Source organism: Urocitellus parryii, chromosome 9, assembly GCF_045843805.1.
Source record: "Urocitellus parryii isolate mUroPar1 chromosome 9, mUroPar1.hap1, whole genome shotgun sequence".
NCBI classification, from domain to species: domain Eukaryota; kingdom Metazoa; phylum Chordata; class Mammalia; order Rodentia; family Sciuridae; genus Urocitellus; species Urocitellus parryii.
Window position 1 is genome coordinate 118,725,123 of NC_135539.1, and position 15,476 is coordinate 118,740,598.

General features: G+C 33.1%; 1 protein-coding gene across 1 annotated transcript in view; it reads right to left on the reverse strand.

The window, feature by feature from the left end:
- Positions 1–15,476, reverse strand: part of Ptprc (protein tyrosine phosphatase receptor type C) — a 109,896-nt gene that overhangs the window by 25,717 nt on the left and 68,703 nt on the right. Inside the window, exons 8-11 of the mRNA XM_077802429.1 lie at positions 15,007–15,132; positions 10,624–10,782; positions 7,532–7,740; positions 3,704–3,764 (exon numbers count right to left, since the gene is read on the reverse strand). Coding sequence (XP_077658555.1) covers positions 3,704–3,764; positions 7,532–7,740; positions 10,624–10,782; positions 15,007–15,132 — 555 coding nt within the window. The remainder of the gene's footprint in view (positions 1–3,703; positions 3,765–7,531; positions 7,741–10,623; positions 10,783–15,006; positions 15,133–15,476) is intronic.

The following is a 15,476-nucleotide window of genomic DNA, read 5'->3' on the forward strand; positions in this document are numbered from 1 at the left end:
TAAACACATCTAAGAATAACAATAAAAGTTATTAAACATTGATGAAATAAATTAGAAAAAAAACAAAAAAAAAAGAAAAGAAAAACATCTCTTATTTGTATATGAGAACAATGAACACTGTTAAAAATGTCCTTACTACCAAAAGCAATGAACAAATGCATGTAAAAAATTATAAAGTCTGTTCAAATACCAATGACATTCTTCACAGAACTGGAAAAATAATTCTAAAATTTTGTGGAACTGTAAAAATTCCCAAATAGACAAAGTCATTTTTTGAACCAAAAGAACAAAGCTGGAGACACTACCTTCTTTGACTTCAAAATAAACTACAAAGCTGTAATAGTCTGCATAGTGTCAGCATAAATGCAGACCTCTAGACCAAAATAGACAGCCTGGATGTAAACCTATACCAAGCTGCTTTTTTGACAAAGGTGCTTAGTGATTACAACACACATTGGATAAAGGACAATCTTTTCAATACATAGTGCTGATAAAATTGGAAATCAGCAGGCAGAAGAATGAAACTAGACCTATATCTCTCACCAGTTACACTAATCAACTGAAAATAGATTACATACCTAAATAAAAAAATGAAACTATTAAACTACTAGAAGAAAACAAAAGGAAACTCAGGACATTGGAATGGGTAAGGAATGTTTGGGGGACAAGATCCCCAAAGTAGAGGAAACAAAAGAAACAGTGGGCAAGTAGGACCATATCAACATAAAAGGCTTCTGTACAGCAAAGGAGACAATCAGTAAAGTGAAGAACCTACAGATTTGGGAGAAAATATTTGCAAACTATATGAATGACACGTGGTTGATATCTAGAATATATAAGAAACTCCAAAAACTCAGTAGCAAAAATTTAAAAAAATTAGAAATGAATAATCTTATTTAAAATGGGCAACATATGGATATTTCTCAAAAGAAGACATATAAATGATTAACGTGTGTATAAAAAAAGTTTAAAAAACAATTATGAGGGAAATGAGATGAAAACCACAATGAGATATCACCTCACTCCAATGGTAAAGGATATTGTTAAAAATACTAAAGATGACAGGTTCTGGGAGGATGTGGAGGATAGAAAAGTCTTGCACGCTGTCAATGGGAATGTGAATAGAAGATTCATGGAAAATGAGATGCAGGTTCCTCAAAAAATTAAAACTGGAACTACTATATGATACCGCAAACCCATTACTGGGTATATATATCCAAAGGAAATAAAAACAGTGTGTCTAGGAGACATTTGCACTTCCATGTTTATAGCAGTGCTATTCACAACAGCCAAGAAATGGAAAGAATCAGAGCCTCCATCAATTGATGAGTGGATAAGGTGTGGTACCTTGGCACAATGGTGTATGATCATCCATAAGAAGAGTGAAACCTCATCATTTGTGACAGCATGGATGGAACAGGAGGTCATTATGTTAAACAAAATAAAACAAGCCCAGAAAGATAAAACATACATGATCTCATTCATACACAGAATCTAATAAAAAATTAGTTTCATGAAAGTTGAGAGCAGATTGATAATCATCAGAGGTTAGGAAACAGGAGGGAGGGTGGGCTGAGGAGTGGTTTATCAATGGGTACTAGGTTACAGTTACACAGGAGCAAGAATTCTATGTGCTATATTGCACAGTAGCATGGCTAGAGATCATAATAACTGCACATTTCAAAGAGCTAGAAGAAAAGATTTTTAAAGTTTTCAAGTATAAATATATGATAAATGTGTTACAAGTAGATGTTTCACATGACTTTATATTATCCAATGTGTATACATATGAATGGTACCCAATTATATATAATTTTTATGTTTTAAACCACCTACTAAAAATAAATTTAACTTAACACTTAAAATTCTAAAGAGATATTTCAGAAGACAAAATAAAGATACCTGTCCTCATGGACAATTCTTTCTAGTGAGGAAAGAGATAATTAAAAATAAACAAAATAAATAAGCAAATAGAAAAATAGTGTAAAAATGATAAAGTCTGTCAAGATGAAAATACTACAACATAAGGCAGGTAAAGTACCAGTTCCAAAAACATCTGCATTCTCACAAGGGGAACTATTAGTCAGTGGGGTGGTAGTATATGGTTTGTGGAGATCTTAAGTTTCCTTGTCAATAAAATAGGAGTTATTTCTATTCTCTTTAAAAGGTTATTTATACTAGCTTCACATCTAAAAATGGTTAGATAGATGAATATAAATATGAGTGGATTATATTGAATGTTTTTAAGGAAGTTCTTATTAGAATAGACTTTTAAAGTGACCCAAAATGTTCCTTGTCCTGTCTATATCTCAAATTCCCTTCCCTAAAAATGTCAATCCTGACCAGTGGTTAGTGGCATGCATACATCCACACATACATACACACATAACATATGTACATACATGTGTGCATAACATATATATATATACATATGTGTATGTATATGTCACATACATGAATATCAATATTGTTGCCAGTTGTGGATAACATGTCATCAGACTACAATCAAATCACATCTTCCTCAAGTAATTTATTAATTTGAAACTATGTTACTAGCAAAGTAGAAAAACTCAAAGTGAGATTTTGCAAGAAATTGCATCAAGTGAGTACAATTAGTATTCTGATCCATTATAGTTAATTATAATGGGTTCTACAAAAATATTAAGTAGCATCAGACTGGCTTTGATAAACTTATTTATTTAAAAAAAAGCCAAATCTTCAGGTATATTCTGTGGAGTCTAAACACACATTTTCTACCTTCTTTCCAGGAACTCTGTGAAATGCATCCATCCATAATGGCAGAGAGGATGACAGACAAAGGGAAATAAAAGGCAAAGAAATTTTACATTTGGAAATTAGAAAAGAAAGCAGAGGAAGCCACCAGCTAACCTGATGAACAGGAAAGAAACCAATCACTCAGAATATCTGAGTCTCAAATGTGGGGAGAACATACATGGTGGAAGGTAACCACAGGACAGAAAACAGGCAAATTTCTATTGAGTTAGTCACTCTAGATAAAGAGTGCACAATATTGTTTACTGATATATGAAGGAAATTATAAGGAAAATTGCAAATAGACATATAGTCAAAGTCGTTATTCTGGAGAGGTAAACACCAGGCAGATAATGTGACATATAGCTGTTGTTGTTGTTGTTGTTGTTATTATTATTATTATTATTATTATATAATGAAATTTATTTGAGGGATTTGTTCCATGTGCACCTTTACTTTAATTACAAAATGTATTATAAATATTTAAACAGAGATATTGTTATTACGTAATGCTTATCTTCAATTAGGCAAATCAGGAGAGATGTGTATCTAAGACCCACTTCTGAAAAGCCATGTTTAAGAAACAGAATAAAGAACAGAAGAAAAAATAAAGGCCACAATCTCTAAAACTGCACACAGGACTAAGTTATTAGCATGCATAAATGTCACAAACATCATCATAATTTAATATTCTTAGTCAATAATTCATCTTACAGATTATTTTAAGAAAGCAATAATCCTTTAATTGTATTTTCTAGTTTGAATTTATGATATTGCATTTGAATATGATGTTTACCTATATGTATTTACCCTGACAATTTAAGATATTATATTTATTTAAATGTCTAATTTAATCATTCAAAAATTAAATGTAAGTTTGATTGCAAAGCAATATATTTTTGTAAGATAGAATAAACTAGTAATAACTTACAAGATGTTGAATAAAACTCAATAACAGGCTTTCCAGAAAGTATTCCATTGTTGAAGTAGACCTAAATGTCAGTAATAAAAAAGAAAATAATTTAGTTTTTCAATGTAAATGTATAAAGCTGTTTATTTTTGTTTAAAATATGCTAATATGCTTTAAAGTTGAAACTTGAAGATCATGCCAGTATTTTGTTGTCAAACATTTTTTAAAAGGCAGTCAAAAAGATAGAAAGAAATCTTAGCTTATTTTTAGCAATGATAATAACTTATAATCGGTGAAAATAAATAAAAATGGTTGAAGAAATAAAATCTAATACATTAAAATTACCATTAGCATTAAAATTACCATCAGAATGGTAATATCTTCACATTTTATTTTAAAAAGGGAAATTTAACCATATGCTATTAATAAGAGTTGTACATAAAATGCACTTACTTTTTAAGGGTAAATGAATACAGTATAGAATATAGAGTAGAGACATAACTAACACAAACACCTATATCTCATAATATTCAGTACAATAAAGAAAAACAATGAAGATGTACAGGGAAACTGAAAGAGTAAAGAAGCACTGATAATCTTGGCACAATAAAATCTCACTTTAAATAGATTGGAATAATGCCTCAAAAGGGATTAATGGTAAATGTTTAATATGGCAAATATATAACCAGCCTTTGATTCTATAGAAAGTTAGATGATTTCCCAGTATTCATAGTACATTCACATTTATCATATATTGAGCTGTAAAAAAATTCTACCAATTCCAAAGGCAGGGAGCATAAAATTCAATTATCTATCACAACTGATAATTACCAATAATAAAAAAATGCAAGCACCAAAAATGTAGAAACAGTCTCTTAATTAAAAACTTGCAATCACAGATTCTTTAGAAATTAGTAGAAATCAGAATACTCTAATTTAAGCATTCATTCATTATATTTTCTATGCAGACATCAGAAATTAGTGACAAACAATATAGACATAAGTTTTGAACACAGTCAAAAACTTACCAAGGGACAATTTATAGCCTTAATCTCTTCTAAAATAACAGAAAAGATATATAATGGTGGGGGAATAAACACTTTTGATCCAAAACCTACCAGAAGAACCCCAAAATGAATATATGAACAATAAAAATAAAAATTAAGAATAATAAAAACAATGCTATTAATTTGTTAACAAAGCTAAATAAAGTTAATATAATTGCTCCCTCACAGAGGTGTAAATGTGGTAGTAGAGACAGAAATAAACATGAAAACAAGTTAAGGTAAGTGCAATGAAGAAAACAAAAGGTAGCCTTTTGCAGAGTGCAGAAAGGGATTTGGATAGTAAGATTATATGTTAATATGATGTTCACCTATATCCAGAATAATTTATAATACTTGAAGAGTGGGAAAAGATAATTCTAAGAAGAGAGAGGAGCATGGCATAAGGAGCTTACAGAGAATAAAACTTGGGTGCATTTGAGAAACTAAGACCAGCATGCCAGGAGTTTGGTGGGCACTAAGGAGGCAATGGAAAATGCCCATGAATGTACGATGTTATTATGGAAACAACATGTTCCTTTTAGATGGACGATTCTTGAAAAAAATATACGTACACTCACTCGAAAAGGTTAAAAAGATCAGAAAAGAATAATCATATTAAAAGAATCCGTAAGTGGTTCTCAAAGAATTTTTTGTAGTAAATATATTTAAATATATTTTTCAGAGAACAAATTATTCCTATACTATAAAAAAAAATCATAAAACAGAAAAAGGGAAAATATCTCAAGGGCGTTTTATCCCTTAGCATAACTTTTATATATAGCTGCAACAAGAACAGTGCATCCCCGCAGCTGTGCCAATACTCTCTCTTTGCTTACTGAATGGGATTCACTTTAGGAACATCCATTCATAAAGACTATAAAATATTAAGCAATTGATTTGTAATATTTTAGAAGAATAATATACAATGACAAAGGAGAGATTCCCACCTCCCTTGGAATATGACTATGGTGTAGCATTAGATCTCCCACTGTAATTCACCATGTAAACAAATCACACCATGGTATCACAACATAATGGAAGTGCTACAAAGTGTGAATTTCAAACCCAAGCAGGAGATAAGTTCCGTGCTTTAATACTTCTTTCCACAAATGAATGGCAAAGAACATTTAGTGCCTTAAAAATTACTTTGATAAAACTCCAACTTATGTTTCTGGATAAAAATAACCAAAAAAATATTATCAATATAAAAATATACTTCAAGTGACAAAAGTTATGAAGCCAATGTTCAACTTCTTATTAGTTAATTGTAGAAATTTCCATTTAACAGGAATAAAAGTGATGTATCTGTATAAACATAAAATTGCATAAGACTCTAAGGGCTGTGAAGAAAATTAAAATGTAAAGTATAAACTGAAAACAAAATTAACAGCACATATGACATAAAGTTTAATATCATTTAATATACAAAGAACTTACCCAAAAAAATGGACAAATGAGGTGAAGATATGTTATCATAAGGACAATAACAAAACTATATGTAATCTTAACAGAAAGTAAAAATCCTCATTGAAACAGAAAGAGATACAAATACCTTATTCTACATGCTAAATGCAAAAGTATAGGCAAGACTCTCAAGAGACATTAATTTCATACATTAATATAAAAAAATGGTGATGTGTCCAAACAAATCTTAAAATATATGTAAATTTCTTTGGACTCCACCAATCTATTTCATGAAGCTTATCAAACAGAAATTATTAAAGACATTCAAAGGTTTTGCTATTACTAATAAGTGTGTTTACAGGATGTATCTATATTAGAGATCAACATACAGTTGGTGGAATAGGATAAATCATGTAATAGAATTTGAGCATATATTAAAAATTACATAGTAGTAAAATATTTAACATGGAAAGATGAGCATGATATAATGACATATGAAAAATATGGTTTGCTGGGCATGAGACGCTGAGACAGGAGAATCATGAGTTCAAAGCCAATGCAGGTCACTAAGAACTCAATGAAACCTTGTCTCTAAAAAAAATAGAAAAATATGGTTCACTAAACTGTATTCAGAATGTTGACATTATACTTGTTAAATGATTGAAAATGTGCATTACAGGAGTGGGGCACGGTGGACCACACCTGTAATCTCAGCTGCTCAGGAGGGCAAGGCAGAAGGATTGAAAGGCCAGCCCAGGCAATTTAGATCCTGTCTCAAAATAAAAAGTAAAAAGGGATGGGGATGTAGTTGCTCAGTGGTAGAGCCTCCCCAGATTCAGTCCCCAGTAACACATGCACACACACAGACACAAACAAACAAAAAAGAAAAAAAGGAAAGAAAGAAATGTGCATTGTACATTTTCAAAGTATATTCATAAACTATGATCCACACATTGAGATTATGAATATTTTAAAGTTTTTGATGCTCACTAATATCGTCTGAAATTTTGTTTTTAGTATTTTCTAACCTCCATGTGCATATAAAATTTTGCAGTTGAAAAATTCACAGTAATAAAAAGAAAAGGGTCAAGAAGAAAATTGGCTAAGTAATAATGTGTTGCACAGAAAGGACAGCACTTCTTGACACATGAGCACTAATTTCCATATAATCAAATCATTTTGAAGTTGTAAAATACTCTAATAAAACATTTCCTTTAAGCCATAGTTAATAGTTCCAGGGATAAAAAGATTGGAGTCAAATTTTTGAAACTCCTTCAAGTGTGATTCCATTAGACATCAGAGTTCACATGATCACTGATCTTAATGTTATTCAAGTACTAGATAGTAATTGCTAAAATATATATTGGTATCATTATTATTATAGAAAGCATGATCTTACCTTCAACTCATATTGGGTTGAATAGTAAAGATCATGTAAATAGAATTCACATTTTTTGTCTTTCTTTTCCATGAGACTATCTCCAGTTTTGACTTCCAAGTGGTAGCTTCCATTGTTGGGGCCATTAATCTCTTTAGGTTGCGTGCATTTGACAGATAAACCGTTGTCTCCCATGTGGGTGACACTCAATCTCTGGACCTCGGTTGGATCTATCAAAGACAAAAAGAGATTTGTTATTTTAATCATTCAATAAGTACATGTTTAAATTAATGGACATTGTATATAGTATAAAAGAGCTTAAATGTTATCTTGGGATTGTAATAGTACATAAATTTAAAAAGCTGGAGCCAAACATTTAAAAACAAATCACCTGTTCATTCATTGAGTATGAACATGTAGGTTGTATTTCAAATTGTGAGATGTTTGCAGTCCCTGAAGGAAAGTAGGTGGAATTAGAGAATAGGAAAAAAGCAGAGGGTGAGGGAAGGAGGAGGGAGGAGAAATGATGGTGACCCAGAAACCTCCAAGGCCTACCTTTCCTTCCAACCATCCTTTCCCAAAATGCTTGAATTATCCTGCTGAACAGTGGCTTGGTTCTTCAAGAGCCAGCAACAGATTGTGCTTGCTTTCTGTGATATCACAGAAACTCCGGGAGACAACAGAGGCATAAATTGGCCTTTTAAAGTCAGAACCTCAATGACAGGGAGAATAAACCCTAAAAAGGGAATTTTTTTCACCACTGTGGCATCCAATAAACTCTCCGAAGCTACCAACACTGCCTCACTTAGGGTCATTTCTTCTTCCTGTCCCTCATGGAAGTTAGTAATTACTTTAGGGGCGGATCTATCTTGGGGCCTGGAAACTATGGAGACATTATACAGATGGCAATAGCCGAATGTCCCCCAAAATCTCAAATGAAAAATATGATATAAAATAAAATAGTATGTAGATCAGTGTGATATAAAGAAGAAAACTGCTAAAAAACATAGTGTTTCGTGTGTTTTATCAGGTGAACAGAGGTTGATATAATGCTTTGTAAAACATTTCTTGGTCTCTGATTGCAGTTAATAGTCTAGATAGTAAAGACGACAAAAAAGAATACATTTTTATTGCAGTTGGTTAGGTGTTCAGTTGCCTAAAATATTACAAATCTCACTGACGCATTATTCCTTCTATTCTATGACTATGTCTAAAGAGAAGAGAGAACTCAGGATAGCAGTTTTTTTAAATTATTTTAAATTATTTTTGTTTAAAATTGTAATAAACTCTAGATGTTAACAAATATGCTAGATCAATGTGTTTCCCAAATGAAGCATAAAGATGGACGCATAGTAGAACAAAATGCTCTTTGCCATTCATTCATGGAAAGAACTATTAAAGCATGGATCTCGCCAACATTTATTGTTGCCTGTATTCTTGATGATTGCCATTCAGACAGGAGTGAGATGAAATCTTAGAGTAGTTTTGATTTGCATTTCTCTAATTGCTAGAGATGTTGAACACTTTTTCATATATTTGTTGATCAATTGTATTTCTTCTTCTGTGAAGTGTCTGTTCAGTTCCTGAGCCCATTTATTGATTGGGTTATTTGGGGTTTTTTTTTGGTGTTTGTTGAGTTCTTTATATATCCTAGAGATTAATGCCTTATGAGAGGTGGATGTGGTAAAGATTTTCTCCCAATCTGTAGGCTCTCTCCTGATTTTATTAATTGTTCCCTTTGCTGAGAAAAAGCTTTTTAATTTGAATCCATCCCATTTATTAATTCTTGATTTTACTTTTGTGCTTTAGGAGTCTTGTTAAGGAAGGCAGATCCTAGGCCAATGTGGTGAAGATTTGGTCCTAGTTTTTCTTCTATTAGGCACAGAGTCTCTGTTCTACTGCCTAAGTCTTTGATTCACTTTGAGTTGATTTTTATTCAGGCGGAGAGATAATGGTTTAATTTCATTTTTCTACATATGGATTTCTAGTTTTGCTAGCACCATTTGTTAAATAGACTATCTTTTCTCCAGTGAATGTTTCTGGTGCCTTTGTCTAGTATGACATAACCATATTTATGTGGATTTGTCTTTGTGTCCTCTATTCTGCACCACTGGTCTACAAGTCTATTTTGGTGCCAATACCATGCAGTTTTTATTGCTATAGCTCTGTAGTATAGTTTAAGGTACCATTGTGATGCAGGATGCCTCCTCCAGACCTTAAACAATACTATACTTTCCTTGCTAAGGATTGCTTTAGCTATTCTGGGTCTCTTATTTATCCAAATAAATTTCATGATTGCTTTTTCTAATTCTATGAAGAATATCATTGGGATTTTGAAAAAAGTACACTGGTACATTGCTGGTGAGACTGTAAATTGTTGCAACCATTATGGAAGGCACTATGGAGATTCCCCAGAAAATTGGGAATGGAACCACCATTTAATCCCACTCCTTGGTTAATACCCAAAGGACTTAAAATCAGCATACTATAGTGACACAGCCACATTAATGTTTATAGCAGCTCAATTCACAATAGCTAGACTATGGAACCAGCCTAGGTGTCCCTCAATAGATGAATGGATAAAGAAAATGTGGTATATATATGCTCAATGGAATATTACTCAGCTTTAAAGAAGAGTAAAATTATGGAATTTGCTAGTAAATGGTTGGAGTTGGAGAATATAATGCTAAGTGAAATAAGCCAATCCAATAAAACCAAAAGCCAAATGTTTTCTCTAATATGCAGATGCTAATTCACAATAAGGCAGAGTGGGGGCACCAGGGAAGAATAGCATTATCTTAGATTAGGTAGAGAGAATAGCATTATCTTAGATTAGGAAGGGAGAGGAGGGGAGATGGGGATAGGAAAGATAGTAGAATGAAACAGACATTATTACTGTATGTACTTTTGTGACTACATGACCAATATGATTCTGCAACATGTACACTCAGAAAAATGAGAAATTATATCCCAGCTATGTATGAAATATCAAAGTACATAAATGCATTCTACTGTCATGTATAATAAAAACAAATAATATATATAAACATATATATAACACATATTTTTGAAAATAAAATGATATTATCAATTTAAGAAAGCCAGGAACTTACATCCTGCTTGGGTTTGAAATTCACACTGGTTAGCATTTCCATTACGTTGTATTTTTGCATGGACAAAGGCATATAATGATACACTATATTTTTGAAAGGGTTTCAAATTTCTCAAATCATATTTGCTTTGGTCCATATCCAGAGTGGCACATTTTTCTCCTTAGGAAAAGAAAAGAAAAGAAAAATTTAGCAAAGTTCTTAAAAGTCACGATCACCATATTTTTCATTTGGTCTCCATGTAATTCCAAGCAGACTCCAAATTAATGAGAAATAAGTATATCCTTAATGCTCAGATGTACATATAATGCTCAGAAAATATTATTGAACAATTCAATTTTTATAAATAAACTCAAATATTCAAAAATGATGGTTTCATATGATTGATTTTAGTACATGATATATTTAAAATCCCAGATACATTTGTGAAGGTATTCTCTTTTATTCCTAAGAGAACTATAAAAGTTGTAAATTGGAATACTTTTTTATCAAACCTTTTCCAATTCTTAGCCTCCAAATGTTGAACATTAACCTGAGCTACCATTCTGAACCTTCACTCCAGACACCATTTGATCATCAATAACTAGGTCTGCTCTATCATACTACATTAAGCACTACAGGAGTCCATGGGATCCATGAGACTGAGGGAAAGCTTCACTCTACTATTGGAATCTGAGCTCTTCATTCAAAGATGAGTGAAACTGAGTGGCTTAAGGGAGAAAAGAAGATGCTATAAGTCAAAGAAGGAATGTTTTCAGTTTAGGGACAAGCCTGACTAAGTCAGGGACACATCTGAGAGATTGGGTCTCGTTGAAGTATCTTAACATTCAGGCGGAAGAGTTAGCATTTGTCAAGTGAAAAACATCACTAGGCATTTGTCATTAGCTGTCCATGGGCTGTGTGTGGACTGTTGCACATAGGAGCCTTGCGAGGGCGCAAATCTGGCATTGGGAACTTCTGGTGGCACCCCCCCACTCTCCTCCCCCCCACACAGGGATTGACTACCTGACGTAGGTGAACTTTCCCCTCAAGCTCTGCCAAAGATCCCACACAGCACCTGAGATGGGTGTGACCTGCCAAAATGTCAGTCAACGTGCTGAATGCAAGACATCAGGAAGCAAGACTTTGCCCTTGAAACCTTATCTCTGCTTTGATGGACCCCCTTAAGTAAACTACCAGAGCCATTTTGTCTTTTGTCTAGTTCCAGAACCCACGTGGACTAGATCTATCAGGGGCTTTGCTTCCTAAATATATTTCTGAGTATTTGTGCTTTGTTATTTACTAATCACTTGAGATTGTAAGTTTTAGGGTGGCTTGGATTCTCCTGGAAAGGAAGAAAAACCCCTTCATGACACGTTGGTCATCATCTTCCCCGAAAGGCACTGACATTTTTTTATTAGACAAATGACATAAGAAAGGATGGGTTAAATGAAGATAGGAGAATTAGCATGTTATTGCATAGCAGCTAAAATGATAATAATAAAACTGATAATGATAAAAAACAAAGCAAGCACTTGTTCCATGTGCCAAGATGTCCTGCCCATGACTTTTAGACAATATACATGAATCAATTAGTTTAATCATCTCTTTGACCCTATATGTAGTATCATCTGATTTTACAGATGAGAAAACCGAGCTACACAGAGATCCAACAATCTGTCCATGACTCCAGTGGAAAGGAAGAATGAAGCCAAGGTGAAATCAAGCTTGAGATCTCAGAGCCCATTCTCCATTCTTTGCCATTTCACATGCCGACTGGGGTAGAAGAGCGGACAAGTAACCGTGGCAGGACAAAGCTTCACCTTTTTCTTGAGTGCCTCCCTTCTCTGGATGTGCCATTGGGCTTGTAGAAGCAATGCATGTTTAAAAGATGCAGTATATGCTTATGTCTTATCTTAGTCACTTATTTGTAAAGTGGAAGTTGTAATATCTAGACAACACCATGGGATTCCCAATAGTGAGATATAATAGCTATTCTAGAATGATTACATTGCTGGTGGGACTGCAAGTTGGTGCAACCAATCTTGAAAGCAATATGGAGATCCCTCAGAAAACTTGGAATGGAACCACCATTTGATCCAGCTATCCCACTCCTTGGCACATATCCAAAGGACTTAAAATCAGCATATTACAGTGATGCAAGTACACCAATGTTTATAGCAGCTCAATTCACAATAGCTAAATGATGGAACCAAACTATGTGCCCTTCAACACATGAATAGATAAAGAAAATGTGGTATACATACACAATAGAATATTATTCGGCCTTAAAGAAGAATGAAATTATGGCATTTGCCAGTAAATGGATGTAGCTAGAGAATATCATGCTAAGCAAAATAAGTCAACCCCAAAGAAACAAAGGCCAAATGTTTTCTCAGATATGCTATACTAAGTCACAATAAAGGGGGCTAGGGAAGAATAGAGGTATTTTGGATTAGACAGGGGGAGTGAAGGGAGGGAAAGAGATATGGGGCGAGGAAGGATAATAGAATGAATTGAACATTATGACCCTGTATGTGTATATGATTACACAATTAGGAAAACTCTACATCATGTATAACAGAAGAATGAGAAATTATACTCCCATTTATGTATGATGTGTCAAAATGCATTCTACTATCATGTAACTAATTAGAACAAATTTTTTAAAAAGTGAGGCAACTGAGACATGTCCTCTCTTGGAGTCATGTGTGTTGCACTGAAAATTCCCAGAAATATACTAAGTTCTCTGCTTGTGCTTTCTTTTTCAGAAAGATCTCAGGAAATGTGCTATCAATTTCCTGACTTGGACTACTTTAAAGCATTTCTTAAACACTGTTTCAAATCATGTCACCATGTTGCTACTCAATGGATTTTGTACTGTCAAAAAAAAAAGCTGTATTTTTTTCCTTTAATAAAAAGCAATCCATAAAATAATTTCCAGCAATATTATTGGTATTTTGTAGAGTTCACATTGATTTCAATAAGGTTTAAAAATACTCCTCTGAATGCAGTAAATTTAGAAGTACTCTTTCCCACTACTGAGGAATTTTTATTCAGTTGGCATCATTAAGTTAATGACACAATAGTGTAGTTCCCTAAAATGTTTAAAATCATGAACAACACAATGGCAGAAAGAGCACAGCCTAAGCTGTTGAACATTTATCTTAAGTTCTATTGGCCTCAGTTTCATCATATGAACCATGAAAAAAATATATATATATATATGCCTTCCTTCTCAGAGTCATTATTAGGACACTTGATGAAATCTTTAACCCATTAAGTCCAATGTTTCCAATTCTATGAATACCTCAACAAAACTCACACTGGTACATTAAAATAGACTGGAAATTATAACCTAGAGTTTATATATTATTATATTAATTAATATAATTGTAATTAGAGTCTTGACATTATAATATAATTATATTATAGATTGTATGCTATATTTAAGTTTTTACTGGTATTCCACATCTGGAATGATGGGACAAAATGGTTTAAGTAGAACATTATAAAAATACCCAATAAACCAAGGAAACTAAATAAATACCAAATACATTTTTCCTCACATTTTAATTCCTGGCTTTCAGAGTCCCTGAAACAAATTATGAAACAATAAAATATAATCTATGATTAAAAAGTAATATGAACTGTAAATCTGAAAGACTTTATTCCTGTGGATTTTAATAATGATTTTATTTGAAATAACAAGAGTGGTGAACAACTACTTCCAAAATATTATGATCCTACCAGCTCTCTTTGTCTTGGATCCAGGGAGAGAGGATCTCATTATGGCACGGTTTTGAGATGAATGAGAAAACAAAGCAGAGCACACTTGTGAGGAGGATGGTGGGTTTTGCTATGGAGAGAATAGACTGTGTCCTGAATCCAAAGGCGCTTTAGGCAAGGGTAGTGCATGTTCTAGAGTGAAGGCTGGATTTAGCTACTAGCATACAGTTTTGGAGAAAAGGGCACACATGATCTTGTCCAACTTCCTCTTCTATCTCTTCCAATCCCACACCAGCTTTATAGATAGACACTGGAGTAAGTTTTGGAAAGTGTTTGCTTTTGGTTGGCTTGTTTAGGGACTTGAATAATGATTTTGAAACAGTATGAGTCAATTACATAACATTTACAAGACAGATATAAGTAATGTCTGTTAGAGATTTTCTTCATTCAAGCTTTGGAGTGCAAAGATTGGAACAAAGACACATCATGAAAAATAAGCCAATATTGGAGATGTTCTGTGTTCAGAATGGAAGCAGTTCTAAAAATCAAGGCAAATAGGATACTCTCACAGTCTCTATGCTGGAAGCTCTATGGTTCACTGGCTCTCTTCATACGTCTAATACTTTTAAATTCTTGATTTCTCTTTCTTGACATAGAATTTAATTCTATATAAATTACCTGAATTGGGCTCATGACAAAGAACAAATCCACTGGGAGTGAACCCACTTTCTGGGGATTTCCAGCTAATTACTCCTTTGTTCTCACTTTCACCACGGCAAGAAAGATTCTGAGGCATTTCTGGAACTGTTTAAAGAATAAGAATAGGTAATATGAAAAATGAAACACAGAACAATCATTCTTTATATAACCACTGTGCAATATTAATAGCCATATTTAATTGTGAATTAGCAATGAAATTTAAAGAATAAAATTGGAGTTTATTAAATTTGCTTTAGAATTAATGAACAGGCTAAGTGTCTCTTCAGGGTGACCTTGTGAAGCTTAAGCATTCCACCTACCTGAAGATACCCAAGAATGCCCTTTTCCTCTCATACATGTCATTGTCAAGATACCTTGAAATTTCTAGAACTTGCTGTGTCAAGAATATCAACGTTTTAGCACTGATAAATTTAACAGTAAGTATTTGA